Source organism: Vicugna pacos, chromosome 21 (genome assembly GCF_048564905.1).
Source record: "Vicugna pacos chromosome 21, VicPac4, whole genome shotgun sequence".
Taxonomy (NCBI): Eukaryota; Metazoa; Chordata; class Mammalia; order Artiodactyla; family Camelidae; genus Vicugna; species Vicugna pacos.
Window position 1 is genome coordinate 5,549,744 of NC_133007.1, and position 15,572 is coordinate 5,565,315.

The window sequence follows — 15,572 nt, forward strand, 5'->3', positions numbered from 1 at the left end:
CCCAAGTCTGTTCACAACCCTCTGCATCTGCTGCCTGGCGCACGCCACCATCATTTCTCCTTTGGACCAACTCTCTGCGTCTGCTGCCTGGCACACAGCACCATCATTTCTCCTTTGGACTGTATGCATGAGTCTCATAGTTGACTAATTGTGCTTTCATATCTGTGCCCCAAATCCTTTCTCCACAAAGGGATCGTGGAAAAAATGTAACTCAGATCGGGTCACCTCCCTGATTAAAATCCTTCAATGACTTTCCATGGCAGTTAGGATAAAACCCAACTGTCCCCACCACGTGCGGGGCCTTGTGTGAACTGGCAGCATCTGCAGCTCGGGGCTCACCGCTTCGCTCTCCTGTCTTGCAGGCTCACCTCCTCCCGCGCTGGCCTTGTCCCTGTTCCCCAGGAATGCTGAGACCAGAGCCTCCTCATGGCCATGGCTCTGGTGCGCCTTCCTGCCTGCAGTTTCGTCCTGCCAATCTTCGCATGGTGGTTCCTTTCCATCATCTAGGCCTCAGCTACAGCGTCTCTGCTTTGATGGCCTTCCTTATCCAAAGTTGTTCACAACTGTCATTATTTTTGACGACACCATAGCACTATCTGAACATGATCTGAAATTATCAAATTTGTTCACATTAAAGAAAATCCTTCTTCCTCATGGCGGTAGAACACAAGCTCCGTGATAGCAGTGATGGTGTCTGTCTGACTCACCATTATATTTCACCTCTGATACCAGCACAGTGCCTGGAGCAAAGCCAATTTTAATACATTTTTATTGAACAGAGAAGTAAATGCTCCGATGAATGTAATAGCTCACTGAGTTACAGTTATTGTTATAAGCCTTTATTTATTTATTTCATTTTCATATTCTCTTTCACCATCAGTTAAACAATTTTTCATTAAAATATAACCATCTATAAGGCCAGTATTTTTTTTCCTTGTTCATTGTGCTTGGCATTGAATAGGGGCTTGATAAAAATCTGTTGTGTTTGGTCGAACCCCCCACCGCTAGGGGATCCTGTCATATTAACATGGGTCTCTCAATGATGCAGAGGCTTTGAGGCCCTAATTAAAATACAGTTGAAAGGTGTGGCTGCAGGTGTCATGGCAGGAGGTAGCGAAGGACATTGGGGTGCTTTCTGGTATCTTTCAAATTATTTTAAGGCATCTGCCACAAGAGAAGTAGCTCCTGGGTCCTTAACTCCCCATGGCCTGTGGAGCACCCCAGAAGTCCTACAGCCCAGCTTGTGGACTCACATCAGCCCTGCTCCCTCTGAAGTTTCATTTCCAGATGAAATTTCTCTGGCATCAGCTTGCTCGCACTTAAGGCAGCAGCTCTATCCCATGTGCGGTATTCAGTAGTGGGTGGTGTTTACACCTGACTCCCCAGAGCCTAGCACAGTGCCTGGCGTGTTATGGGTACACAGGAGATGCTTCTTGAATTCACTGGAATTGAGCAGAAACTTTCTAAACCGGAGTTTGGGAAGGTTCCTCCTGGAGCTGCAGCCTGGGAGAGAGCGAGTTCTCGGAGCTGACTCCTAGCAGCCTCTTCCTGTTCCTGGCTCACCTCCACTTTAGCACAGTGGGGGTTCTAGATGCTTTGGGCGAAGTACAGCCAAATTCCCCCTCCAGAGGTGGCACTGGGAAGTCCAACTTTCCCTTTTGCTTTCTGTGGGGCTCTCAGGATGGCCCACATGCCCAGCACAGCGCCTGATATCCAGTGGCCCCGAATCTCGGTGGCCGCTCGCGACAGGCTTGCGGCAAGTGTTTCACGCCCCTTCTCTCACCAGAAATATAGAGGTACAAGGTCTCACCTCCTCCACGGTGTTTTCCATTGGAGTCACGCTCTCAGTGACTTCATGGCCTGTTTACTTAGCCTAAAGACCAAGAGACGGTAATAACAAAGGGAGGGAAGCGGGTGGGAAAAAACAGGCGATTTTCTGAGGCTCCAGAGAACCACTGATAGGATTAGATGTTAATAATATTTATTTTTATTGTTTTTGAAGATTAGCATATGCCCTTCGCTGTGTTTATCCCTGTGCAGATTTAACACAAGAATCCTGAAGTGATTTCATGTCCCCCGAAGGGATGAACCCAAGTAGTGAGAAATATCAGCCCAGAGATCTTCATTCTTTCTCCTGAAGTTTCTCTCTTCTGGAGTATTAGGTAGGATTTTGTTTTTGTGACTTTGTGAAGTTAAGTAGGATTTTACTCAGCAGCTCTTTTTAATAAAGACCAAATGAAAGTGACTTACGTGAGACGGAAGTTTGCCACTTCTTTCATGGTAAAGACTCAGCTGGCCAGCGGCCCAGGAAGCAGGCATTTATGCCCCACGAGTCAGGTGGAGAACCGTGCTTTGCTATCCTCAGTGACTAAAGCACTGGAAATACTAGAGTGAACAAGCCAGACCAAGATCCCTGCCCTCGTGGGGATTAGGGAGGTGGAAGATGGAAATAAGCATTAATAAAGGTATAGCACGTTAAAAGGGGATAATGACCAGGAGGAAAAGTAAGACAGGGTCAGGTGATTGGAAGTTAGGGAGGGCAGGTGGTCAGGTGGACCTCATCAAGAAGGGGATAATCAAGCAAAGACTGGAAGGAAGTAAAAGAGTAGGCTTTGGGGATATCTGAGGGAAGAGCTGGTTCAAAGGTCCTGGGGCAGGATCATGCCTGGCATATCTGAGGAATAGACACAAGGCAGGTATGTCATACAACAAGTGAGCAGGAGAAGGGGAAGGAGGTGGGAAGACAGAGAGAAGACAGGAAACCAGTCACCAGTCAAGAGGGCCTTATGGCAAATGTAAATAAAGCTTTGGGTTTTTTACTCTGAGTGAGATGGGAAACCCCAAGTGGACTGTGGGCAGAGGGTTGGCATGCTGTGGCTTAAATTTGAAGAGAGTCACTTAGTCTTCTCTGGGGAGAGGGGAGAGGAAAGGCCAGGAGAGCAGCTGGGAGCCTGCTGGATCATCCTGCGAGAGACCGGAAGCTTGCGTCTGTGACAGCAGCGGGGCAGACTTCATGTTGTCGGACTGTGGTAGAGCCAGCAGGATTTGCTGACAGAGTGGGGCGGGCCACGAGGGAAAGAGAGGGGCCCAGGATGAGGCTGCCAGTAAAGGAGAGAAGGAGGTTTAGAGGGAAAATCAAGCGTGTGATTTTTGAAGACACGAAAGGGGAGATTCTCATGAGACATTAAATAGAGCCATCACACACACTAGATCTGTTACTAGGAAGGGTTGCAGGAAGACCCTGGATGGAGAGAAATGTGTGCGTCGGCTGATGGGTGCACGAAAAGCCGTGAGAGTGAGCGCAGGTAGAAAGAGAAGGGGTTTGAAATCACCTGGACAAAAAAAAAAAAAAAAAAAATTCCAAACTATTGAGAGTCTAAGTGTGCTCACAGCATTTCTTGTTCTGCAGAGAACAGAGACCTTCGTTCTGGTTCTGCTGGTCCCTCTGTGAGAGGAACCCGGAGAGCACTTCCAGGGCTGGAGGTCAGCCCAGGGGAACGAGGTCATCCAGGTGCCCTGGAGGCCGTGAGAGAGACGCACTCGTCTGGATTTTCCCTCCAGGAGCTGCAGCGCGCAACGTCTACAAGGGTTTGTGCTCCTCTGTTTCCTGCCACTTACGTGTATTTGCAATCGACTAGGAGAATGTAGAAAATCATGTCGACACTAATGGCAAATTCCAGCTCACAACAATACTTTGAGCATAGTGTGGCCATTCTCAGTCCTTAAACTCTTTCCCAGACCCGTGGGAGGACCAGAACTGTGAAAGAAGTCCGAGTCCCAGCATCTGGGATGAGGTGGGACGAGATGGGACTGTCTTGGATATGGAGCAAAGAGGGGAGGGTCTAAAGGAAGTCCAGGGGCCAGAAAGTGCTAAAGCAAGCACTGACTTAAAAGGGACAGGGAACAGTGATTAAAAACTGGCCTGAAGCTTTGGGTCTGCAACCAGAAAACGTGAAGTAACTCACCTAAAAAGGATAACACTCTGTGTCCCGGGTTGGAGGTGCTGCCCGTTAAGCCCTTCTGTGCGAATTCGAGAGAGACGTCCCTTCCGTTAGGCAGATGCAGCTCTGAATCAGGGCTCATAGCAGGACACACACGTGCCCGCCCCACTTTCCTCTGTCCCTTGACAATGTGGAGGGCTTCATTTGGGATTTAGAATTTCTTCCTCCCTGTCAGATTCCAGGAACAAAGCTGTCCTAGCGGACTGTGACGAGAGCTGTGAGTGAGCGGTAACGGGAGGCAGATCACAAGGGACCTGAAGGCACTGATGCTCCATCTCAGAATATTTTCTCACTGTGATGGAAACCTCACTGCTTCTAGTTGCCAGTCCCTCCCTCACCTTGATCTTGGGGGTCATTCCCTTCCCTGTGGGTTGGCTTTCAACTTCAAGGCCATGGCTGAGGGCTTTTCCTCAACTCTCTAGGTCTGTGAGCAGGCAGGCTCACATCCTTTCATTTAGGCTTCAGGTTGAAGCTTTTTCTTCACTGTTCCTCAAACCGACAACACTCTCACTGGGTGTCTCCTGGTTTGGGAGACTCGAGGTAATTTGATTAATTTATTTTTAAATGGAGCTACCGGGGGTTGAACCCAGGACCCTGTGCAGGCTAAGCCCGTGCTCTACCACTGAGCTGTGCCCTCCCCCCAACAAAAATGTTCTAAAATTAGATTATATCAATGACTGCCCAACCCTGTGAATATAGTAAAAAGACATAAAAGTCTACAAATGTCACATGGACACTTCCTTTAATACCCAAAGAATCGGATCCTGCTCAGAGAAGGCTGATGAGTGACCAGAGGACAAAGCCCTCTCTGCTCCTTCCCATTGTCTACTTCTCTCCTTCTTCAGCAATAAAGTCTAGGTGGCACCATCAGTAGTTCCTGAAACCATCAGTATGTTAGAATCACTTGGGTCCCACCCTAGACCAGCCAGAACCTTGGTGGGGCCCAGGCTCAACCTTTTAAAAGAATCTCCTGGAAACTTCAGGTTTCTGATCCATCACGTAAGGAGCTTAGAAGTTATCACTCGGTCCCAGCAGTAAGTAAAAGCTGAACAAACTGAAAAATCAAAAAAAGATGGGGAAAAAGGAACAGAATATTCAAGAACTGTGTGACAATTACAAAAGGCATAACGTAACATGTAAAGGGAAAACCAGAAAGAAAAGAAAGGAACCAAAGAAATATAGAAAAAACAGTGACTGAGAATTTCCCTAAATTAATGCTAGACACCACATCACAGATCCAGGAAACTTAGAGAAAACCACGAAGATTATCTACCAGAAAGCTACAGTTAGGCATACCATATTCAGACTATAGAATATCAAAGATACAGAAAAAAATCTTGAAAGAGGACAAAGGAATAAAACACCTTACCTACAGAGAAGGAAAGGTAAGAATTACGTTTGACTCCTCGAAGTCATGCAAGCAAGAAGCTAGAAGAGATGTGACCCCTCTACCCCTCTATCAGCTCATCTGTAGTGAGTCTTACAATTTCTATCACATAAAGTGTGAATATTTTAATGTATTGTGTAGGGGCTCAGGGCGGACGTGCAGAGGGCATGGGAGGAGATCCTGCCCTCTGCTCCTTCTCTTAAGTCCTGCTCTGGAGCCCTGGGCCTGTTGAGGGAGGAAGCCATCCTCTGGGCCTTCCTCGTGCGGAATGCGTGGTTCGCTGGACCCTGTCCCAGTGTCCTGAGAGGCTCCGCCCACCTCGCCTACATCCAGTCCTCCCTGAATCACGTCTGCCTACAGCCTTCCCGAACCTGTCACAGCTACAGCCCCACCCAGACGACCTCGCAGTCCTGAGTGTTCATGAGCCCTGACCTGCCATCACACCATTTGTCATCCTGAGAAAAGTCTAGGAAGTTAAGAACATCAGTCTAGCAGGAAACTTTGGCTGGAAATTGGAAAGGATTCTCCGGTAAGCTTTCTAGTCTTTCCTTGTCCTGCGGCCTGTGGAGTCAATGAGCCAACCTCTCCTCAAGGATCTCAAGTGGAGGGCGTGCTTAGGGCATTGTCATTCTACTCCATCTTCAAAGGACAGAAACTGAGTCTAGTCACTCTCAAACCGTGAGGTCAAAGATTTTCCCAAGAGTCTCTTTATCTATTAATTGGCAAATGGACAGGATTCCAGGGAAGAACTGTGCCTTTTGTGTGTGAAAAGTTGTGTGGATGGTGACTGTGAAACAAGAACTGGTTAAAGAATCCGAAGAGGTGTGCTCTAGTCCAGACTCTGCCGTTCACTCCCTGGTGACCCTGGGAGGTCACTAGGTTACTCAGAGGGTCGGGAGGATTCGCTGAGACAATGGGTGTGCGTCATTGTCCAAGTGGGGGCTCCTAGAAATAAACCATCCCATCTGAAAAAAAACAGCACCTTGCTTCCCAGAGTGTTTAATGCCATCTACGTACATCTCTCCTGGATCCTTCAACACCCTTGAGCCAGGGATTTGCTCAAGGCCATGCAGCTGCGGTCAGACTAGAACCCCGGTCTCCTGACCCCAAGGGTAGACGCTCTGTGACACTCACGCCCACCGTGAGAAGACGTGCTCTGACAGGACCGCCAGGACCAGGGAGGGCGGAGGTGCTCCTGCTGGTGCTCTCTGCCCGCGGCTCCCCCACTGCGGCCGGTCCTGCTGTGTCTGGGCTGCCGGCCCAGCGATCGTCCCGGGGCAGATGGCGTCGGGGCATTTCGCTTCCGGCCAGAGAAGGTTCTGTCAGTGGGAGGAGGCTCCTGAGAGACGACGTGCCTCTGTCGTGGGCCGGACTCGACTACTTCTCCTTTTTGGTGCCGGCTAATTTCAGGCTGAAGGAAGAGAGGAGGGCGGCCGGTTACCACAGTGGCAGTGAGGCAGCGCGCTGCACTCTCTGCTGGCTGGTTGCTGCCACTCCCTTTAAGCATGGCAATGGTCAAAACCAGAACCCTTGGCCTTCGAGCAGGGCCCCTCGCATTCTTATTCTCATCATCCTCCCCAACAACGTGTAACCTCTGAAGCGATGCGTGGCCTTTCTGTGGCGAAGCACTCCCTAGTATCCGGCTTGTCTTCCAGGCACAGCACTGGCAGGTGATGCCTGCTGGACTTGCAGCAGGCCTGAGAAGGTGGGGTGGCTGCTGAGAAGCCAGGCCCGCCACCCACAGAGCCTGCTGCCTATAACCTTGATCTTCAAGCACCGATCCCCTGGGGACCCCCCTATGGCCCCCCACAGTCCCACTCTGATGCTTGTACAGAAGTGAATTAGGCTAAATCAGATTCTGACAGCCTCAAATCCTTTCCATTCTTATTGCCAGTATCCTGCCAAGCAGAAGAACAGGTCTCCCTTCCCACCTTATGCGTCTTGCCCCGCAGCTCTGGAGCATTAGGGGAGCCAGCAACAAAAGATCACCTGGGACTCTTCCCTCAGTAATAGCATTCTACTGGAAGGCGGGTCAGAGGCTCCACTTTCCTAAAAGTGCCTGTCTTGGTTGGAGGTGGATCACAACCCGCAGAGAAACCTTTCCCTCACTGCCCTGACTATAAGTCTCTCGGGAAGCAGAAAGCTCAGCTTCTTGGTTCCGTACGCCAAGGAGCATCAGGATACGGAGGGAGGTCTCAAGGAAGTTTCTCCTCCATCTCCCATCATACACTTGGACAAAACAGCTCTGAACTGAAGAAGAGGACTTCTGGCTCATGCCTACCCTGGGACAGGACACAGCTGCATGGAGGAGAACACGTGTCTTGACTGGATAAGGATGCTGGATGAAGCTAAAGACAAATACAGAGAAAAAATGCCTCAGGACTCATGGCAAGGCACTCGCTACTCCCTGGAGGGCCATTCCAGGACAGCGTCCAGGGAAGACCTCCAGGGGAGGAGTTGGGAGAGGGAAGAGGAAGCAGCGATGCTCCAGGGACATTCAGGAGACCTGGTGTGTATGCTGCAATATGCTTTTGTGTCATAGGAGAATTTCATTTGAATGCAAAGGTCATGATGCCAACCTCATAAACCCAGGGAAGTAAAGTAAGAATATTAGGCCAGATGAACACTAGAACCACAAGACTTTAGGGCTGTTTGGGTCCTATAGATCACGGGCAATGTTTCATAGTGGCCGCCCCCATTAAGCAATGAGGAGACGTACACAAATGAGCAGGCCGGGTAAGCTGGCATCACAGACCTTCAAGAAGCAGAAAAGAACCTGGAAATAGATGCCGACCATTGGGATAGAAAGGCAAGGCTTGCTGCGAGAGCCCACGCAGAAACAGAGGTGGGTTTAGTGCTTAGGAGAAGGAGTGACTCCTTGAGGCTGAAGATGGGGAAGAAAAAGGATGTTAACAAGGGCCCCGACATGGGAGGCTTGGGCCAGCGTGTTCACTGCAGGGATAAGAAGATCAGGGGCCTCTGGGGAGTAGGAGGTATGGGACGGGGTTCCTGTTCCAGCCGGCAGGTGCTCTCAGTGGGAGGAAAAACCAACCACTGGGATGTTATCAATATGTCTCTTAATAAAGCTCACACACCAAACCTGGGAGTGGGCCGAGGTGCCAGGAGGGACATAGAGAAGCTTACGCGCCCGCCTGCAGGGGGCCGTATCAGGGGCTGTAATCAGGGAGGCAGGAGTGCTGAAAGGAGGGCTGTGCACAGACCCTGGGGGGACGGTCGGGAGATCCGGTTCTCACCACATCCCTTAGGAGTGATTTTGGGGGTCTCGGTCTCCTCATGGCCAGTAGGAGACTGGCCGAGCGGGCCCCCGAGCCACCCTCTAAGTGGGTAGTGGGCTTTGATATCAGTGAGGTTCCAACTCAACTCACAGTTTTGGACCGAGCTTACTGCTGCTTCCCGCTGCTGGGGCCGCAGCCACTCGATACCTCTGAGCAAGGTGAATCTTAAGACGGCGTGGTCTCCTGGAGGAGGACGAAGGGGGAGCGTCACAAACCCTCACGGCAACACCCAACGAGACGAATCTTTGTAAACAAGCAAGAAAGCTCCTGCTCCACGCTGTCTGGGTGACAGGATGTTAATGACAGAGCATCGCCCAAGCCCAAGCCTCCGGATCTGCGATCAGGGTCTGGGACTGAGGGAGGGGCCGTGCGACGGTCAGGGTCCCTCAGCCCCACACCCTGACCCTCCAGGCCTAGAGCCCCAGGGGCCTGACCCCTTAGCTCAGGGCACCCTGCTGCCCTCTTCCAACTCCAGACACCAGAAAGGAAGGGGGTATTTACTTCTTGGGGCTCGGCAGTAGGAGGTGAGCCAAATGCTGCAAGCTCCGGGGCTACCACTGAGGGACATTTTCTGGCTCCTCTGAGTGAGCATCACTTGCCTGTCCTGCCTGCCCGCCTCCCTCTCCTTTTCCTCCTACGACTCCCTTCCTCTTCCCCTACCCCCACCCGCATCCTAAATAAGCCCTTGCACCCACAGGGACCTTCTGCCCCACCCCATACTGAAAAGATTGCTAATTTCCGTTTGCTGATGTGACACTTTGCAAGGCCCAGATAATAAGCAATGTTCACGGACCCTTGGGGCGGCTGCAGCCAGAGACGTAGGTGATTTGTTTTGCACTAAGGTGAGGACCCTCTCAGAGGGGCAGGCGCCGGGCTCCACAGTCAGCCAGAGTTGCTTCCCTGACCATGCAGGTTGGTCAGAGGTGGACTGAGGTCTCAGGGGCTCTCATTTGCACTCCAGGAAGGGGGTGGGCCGCTGGTCTGTGAGGGCTGGAGTGGGGGCGGGGTGAGTATATGGGGAGATGGACAGGAGGATGGGGCAGGTTTGAGCCGGAACACCAGAGGCTCAGCTCCATCATGGGACAGTTAGCTGCTGTCTTAAAGGCTCTTATAGACTCTTGTCCTATCTCGGTATTTTGTTCCAGTGCTGGTACTGCTCCCAGATTCACAGACCTGTTGTCTTCAGTTCCCCGAAATTTTCACTGCGGAGATATCCGGCCTTGCCCACATCAGGCACTGCCCTGGGCACCAACTCCTCCCTCTCTTTAAAATTCCCTTTTGCTCAAATACTGATCCCAGCGCAGATGTCAGGAAAGGAACTGAATTTATCTGCTTTGCGTTAAGAAAGCATATATATGTATATATTTATTTATTAATAAAGATATTAATAATGTATAACACATGAATAATAAATGTATAAACCTCTCATAATCATGCTACCCAGAGATAATTCTACTGATGCTTTATTTCTGAGTTCTTTCCCATATTTTCATAGAAATTACATAAATACAAAAGATTTATATATATTTACCAAATGGAAGTCCTACTCTACACCCACTTTTAATTTTCTCAGTTAACACTATAAAACAGATGCTTTTCAAATGGTGGGACTGAATGGAGACAGTTGGAGCAGGCGGCTCCACCAACAGCGGTAAAGCCGTCCATCGCCTCCGCTGACCCACCGCAGAGCCTGGGACCCGCGCACCCGGCGGCGTCCTGGGAGGTACTGCTGGGCAGCAGGGCACAGGTCGGGTCCCCTTCTGCCAGCACTGATCGCCACAGATGAAGCACGTGTTACTGCGCCTGTGAGGGCCACGTGAATGAGACGGCCACCCCTCCGGCCCTCCCTCTCCCGGCGTGAGCATCGTCTGCTATAGACAATGGGGCTGTGGGTCACGGCGAGACTCACCTCCGCTCCAAGGAGGGTACTTGCACACAGATTTAGAAGCAGTCTTTCTGTCCTCGAAATTCTTCCCCCTGTACTGGAAGTAAGAGCAAATTGCCTTCCAGACACAAAACCTGTGAGAAAAACGGCTTCTGGTCACAAGGAGAAAACCAAGCAAGGCGGGAACACTGAGCACAGGCGAGGCGGGGCGGGGCCCGTCCTCGCGGAGGGCGGGGTGTCCGACAGAGGCGAGGGGGGCCCCTGGCCCAGAGGCCCTTCATCTGAGGCCTCCTCTCTGTGCAGGCCTGGCTCCGGTGAGGGCCTGGCCTGGGCAGGAGGCTGGGACCCCGTCTGGACACACCAGAGAATGGGTGAGACTGCGCAGCGCTCGGGCCTGGGTGGGCGTGGGTGACCGCTGGGGGCTCGCTCCAGCGCTAGACTCTGAGGTGACTATCTGACCCCACCCGGTGCAGCCAGAGTGCCTGACTGGCCTCCCCTCTGGTCCTGACCCTTGGTTTCCATCCGGCCCCTTACCTGAGGGCTGTGACTCCCTCCCCTTCCTCCCGGGCCCTTTCCCTGGACTGGACCCTGGTTCCTCACAGAGGCGCGCGTACTCACGGCAGCCTGGGGACTCCTGCTCCCCAGAAGTCCTTGTAACCCTCTCCATCTCTTCCTCCCTGCCCTCTAACCCTTTGCTGTCCCTCAGCCTGCCTTGGGATTGGACCTCTTGGAGGTCGGTCTTGGCTAAAATTAGATTTATTTTCTCTCCTGCTTTGTCTTGCCTGCTGCCCTCCCTCCTCCTCCCTGAGGGGAACTTTATTCACTTTACTTTATTCATTCACAGTTGGTTTCTCCCATTCCGCTCACTGAACTGGGTCTCCCTCCCATCATGAACCACCCAATTTGCCATAAGTGCATTCTTTATGATGCTTAAGAGACCAAGAGATCTGGTTTCTAAGCCTAGTTTTACCACTTACCAAGTGATTGTAGGCAAGTCCCTTAACCACTCTGAACCTTGGTTTCCTCATCTCTAAAATAGGGATAATATTTGCCCACCCGTCTTACAGTGTTGTTGAGAGGTTCATCAGAGATGACACACATGGACACAGTTTGCATGATATAAAACTATTTATATAGCAAAGCAAGTCAAGAACCAGCTGCATGAGGATTAGGGCTTCAAAGTCTGCCGGAAGCCCCTCTATACCGCTCAGTAGGTATGAGGGACAGCTCAGCACTGACTCCAACCAGGAGCAGCATGTGTATCTCAGGGGCTTCTGATCCTTCGGAAATTTTCAGGAAGCTTTTCTCCTGGTTAGAACTAGAATCAAGTCTAGAATTAAATGCTAGATGACAGTTGGTGTTCAAGAGGCTAAATGATTATCTTGAACCTGGATTTTTGTAATTCTTTCAATTCTGTATTAAGTAAATTATCTTGGAGCTTTTAAAGTAAAGGTTGGTGATGGGTAAGTGACCTCTACACTTCTATTTTAATAAAGCAACATTTTTTGAGTAGGAGAGGGGGACTCCACAAAGAGCCAGAATCACGTAATAATCTAGATGTCCCAGATAGCCTGGTCTGGGGGCATCCCAGCCAGCTGTCCTCTGATCACTGTCTCCCGGGGCACTGCCATTCACTACATGGGTGGTAGGAGCCAGAGCTGGAGTGGATCACAGGTGTAAGCCACCAGACGGGAGAACCCGGGCTGGCCTCCTCACAGCTTCCTCACCACGTTTCCCTTTTGAATCAGTTGCCACACATTTGCCACTTCAATCTTGTAATCATACAAATCTGAATTTGTAGCTCCTCTTGGAAATTGAATATCTAGCAACTGTGCCCCTGGTGACAATTGTGCGACTTGGGCATCACAGAGCAAAGCTTTTCTGGCTTACTGCCTCCATGAGGCTTCCTATGTGCAAGCACAACTGTGTTAGTCTTGACAGAATTTCTCCCCAAGTAGCTGCGGTCCACCGGCCTGCTCAGGGGAGGAACCCAGACATAAGAAAACCTAACACCTGTTCCACGCAAGCTCAGGCGAGGTGGGAGCCAGGCACTCTGATCCCCAGTCTTGCTGGACTTTCCACCCTCTGATTCAGTGTCCAGTGTGAGAGTGTGAGGGACATAGTGCAGTGAGTAGGATACAGATACACCATCTCAATTCCCATGAAACTGGAAACAGAAACAGAGGGCTAGAGGAAGCCAGAAAAGTCTCTTGAAAGTCGAATGTATTTTCCTGACCTCGTGGTCCTCAGGTGAAGGGAGATAGTTACCTTTTCCAGAAGTACATAATGACAGGGAAGAGAGCCATGATAGCCCCGTGGAAGATGCTCCGGTCTAAGTGGCCCTCTGAAATGGCAGCAAGGATGGCATCCTTCTGGGACTCAGAGATGTTCACCTACCCACAGAGTGCAAACCTGTCACTGGCAGAGGCTCCATGGAAGGTAGAAAACCTCTTTTGGCCCCCAGGACTTTCAAGACCACCCCCTCCCCAGAAGGTGGGAGCTTCTCATGGGGCTGATAGGTAAAGGACATCTGGTTGACCCTGACTTCGCAGTGCCTTACAATTAGCTTTCAGGTTTCTTGTGGGGAAAACGCTTCATGGCAAAAGGCCAGAAAGGAGTGGCGGTCCCCCTTACCCGCAGCCTTGGGGGGACCTCTGAATGCAGGTAGAGCTTTAGGATGATGTTAATTTTGGACTTCATGAGGATCACATCGTTCTCGTTGTACGCCCGGTTGACTTGCAGCACATGAGCTGAACTCACCAAATCATTGAATCTAAAAAGGGCAGAAAGAAGGAAATCACCGAGGAGAAGATGGAAGGCCAGGCAGGGCTGCCGGCCCAGACCCATCTGTGGCCTAAAAATGAAAGGACCATTCTGGGCCCAGGTGTGACTTCGTACATCCAATTGCAATTCATCCATCGGCAAATATTAATTGAACACATGCCACATGTCAGATGATGCGCTGAGTGCTTCTTCACCACAAGCTCCCTCATTTACCCCATCCTCCCTTCTTCACCCGTCTTGGCCCCTTCATCAGTTTTGCCCCTGACTCTCTCTTTCCTCTCCTGTGCTGACCAGTTCACAATTACCAGCACCGCTCTCTGGAGCAACACATTCCTTTTCTTAACACTTTTATTCTAGTACAATAAGTACAACACAACATTTACCAGTTTAATCATTTTTAAACGTGGAGTTCAGCGGCATGAAGTAATCCATGTAAACTGTGCAATCATCACCATGATCCATCTCCAGAACTTTTCTCATCTTCCCAAAATAAACTCCGTACCCATTAAACACTAACTCATTCCTCCCTTCCCTCAGCCCCGGGGGATCACCATTCTACTGTCTGTCCCTCCTAGCGACATCTTCTTTCCACTAACTGAAATACATGTCAGGTACACCTTATCTTGATTTAAGCACACTGTCTGCTGCTCTCAGGCCATTTTCAATCTTAACCAGTTTAAATCTTCCTAGGAGTAGAATATAATGGGGTTCCCATTGTAAGCCTGTTTGGCATATCCATTCACGTATGCTATCAGTGGATATTTATAAAGGGTTTACTCCATGCAGGCACCGTTCTGGGAGCAGGGATTCAGCAGTGCACACTGTAAACACAGTCCTGCTTTCGAGGAGCTCATGAGCAATGAGAGGAAGACGACATGTAAATAAATAGAGGACTAATTAAATATGCGGTAGAGAGCTATGAAGACAACAGAAGGGGATGACATGGTTGGGAAGGGGGCGGACTCTGAGACTTGAACAATGAGAAAGAAAAAGACAGTCATCTGAAGACCTGGGGGCAGTGGCTTCTTCCCGAAGAGGGGGCAGCAAGTGCAAAGGCTCTGAAGCAGGCACCAGCGCAGGGGGCACGAGCGGGACAGAGCAGAGACCCTCAAGGCTAGAGGGGGGAGCAAGCAGTGAGTAGGAGGGGGCGAGCTCCGGGATGCAGGCAGGCCCTGTTCACGTAGAGCCTTTTAGGCGATGAGTGGAGGTTTGGCTTTATCCCAGAGGTGACAGGAAGCCACCGGGACACGGTAGGCAGGAGAGGGATATAATGTGATTTGCACTGAGAGAAAGCTACCCTGGCTGTTGTGCAGAGAACAGTCTGCAGGGGGCAAGTGAGAAAGCAGAGATGATGGTGACGCAACGGAGCAGCGGAGGGTGGGCTGTTCGCTCTGGGTTTGTTTTTTTTGGTTTTTTTCCTGCTCACTATACTCTCCCTTGCACACGTTTTTTTTCCTCCCCCAAATCTCACCACCTCTACTCAAAGTTCAGCTGAGGCGAACTGTCTCCCAAGAAACCACACCTAAGGACCCAGGAGTCTCAGTGCACTTCCAGGGCCTGACTTGACACCTGTCACCCTACTTCCTAACTTTCATTTGTGTGTTTTGTCTGCCACCCTCATTAGTCTGTGGAACCTTGGAGAATACAGAACATCTTAGCTGTTTTTTTGTATTTGCCACACCAAATCCAGTGCCTAAGAAACAGTCAGGTGGGGGTTGGTATAGCTCAGTGGTAGAGCATGTGCTTAGCATGCACGAGGCTCTGGGTTCAATCCCCAGTGCCGCCACTAAAAATAGATAAATAAATAAATAACCTAATTACCTCCCTGCTAAAAAAATAAAAAATAAAATAACACACACAAAAGAATTATCGAAAAGAAAAGAAAAAAAAAGAAAAGAAAAAATCAATAAGCATTGGTGGAACTGAGTTAAATCCCTCACTGGGGGGCCACGGAAGATCCCTTAACCAAATGGCCCTAACCGGGGTGCTGAGCTCCCCGGTGCCCTGCACACCTGGAGAACATCCTGCCTAATGCTGATGGCGCATCCACCATATACGCTGGTGGTGTCTTTTCATGGACTTCCTCACGTTTCTCCAACTAATGGAGGCAAGTATTTACCAAGAGTTATTCATGTTGCTTCCCAAATAAATATTTCTGCCTGTTGTTACTATAACTTGTAATTGATTAAAAGTGACAAACAATGAACATGAAAAGAAAA

General features: G+C 50.3%; 1 protein-coding gene across 11 annotated transcripts in view; it reads right to left on the reverse strand.

Moving 5' to 3' along the window:
* Positions 1 to 6,371: 6,371 nt before the first annotated feature.
* The window catches only part of RGSL1 (regulator of G protein signaling like 1), a 56,009-nt gene continuing 46,808 nt past the window's right edge, over positions 6,372 to 15,572 (reverse strand). For 3 of the 11 annotated variants that reach the window (XM_072945988.1, XM_072945987.1, XM_072945986.1), the window contains exons 17-22: positions 13,204 to 13,342; positions 12,838 to 12,962; positions 10,594 to 10,703; positions 8,775 to 8,867; positions 7,670 to 7,736; positions 6,372 to 6,799 (exon numbers count right to left, since the gene is read on the reverse strand). In XM_072945988.1, coding sequence (XP_072802089.1) covers positions 6,766 to 6,799; positions 7,670 to 7,736; positions 8,775 to 8,867; positions 10,594 to 10,703; positions 12,838 to 12,962; positions 13,204 to 13,342 — 568 coding nt within the window. In that variant the 3' untranslated portion in view covers positions 6,372 to 6,765. The other 8 variants (XR_012062671.1, XR_012062673.1, XM_072945991.1 and 5 more) reach the window with 8 other exon arrangements.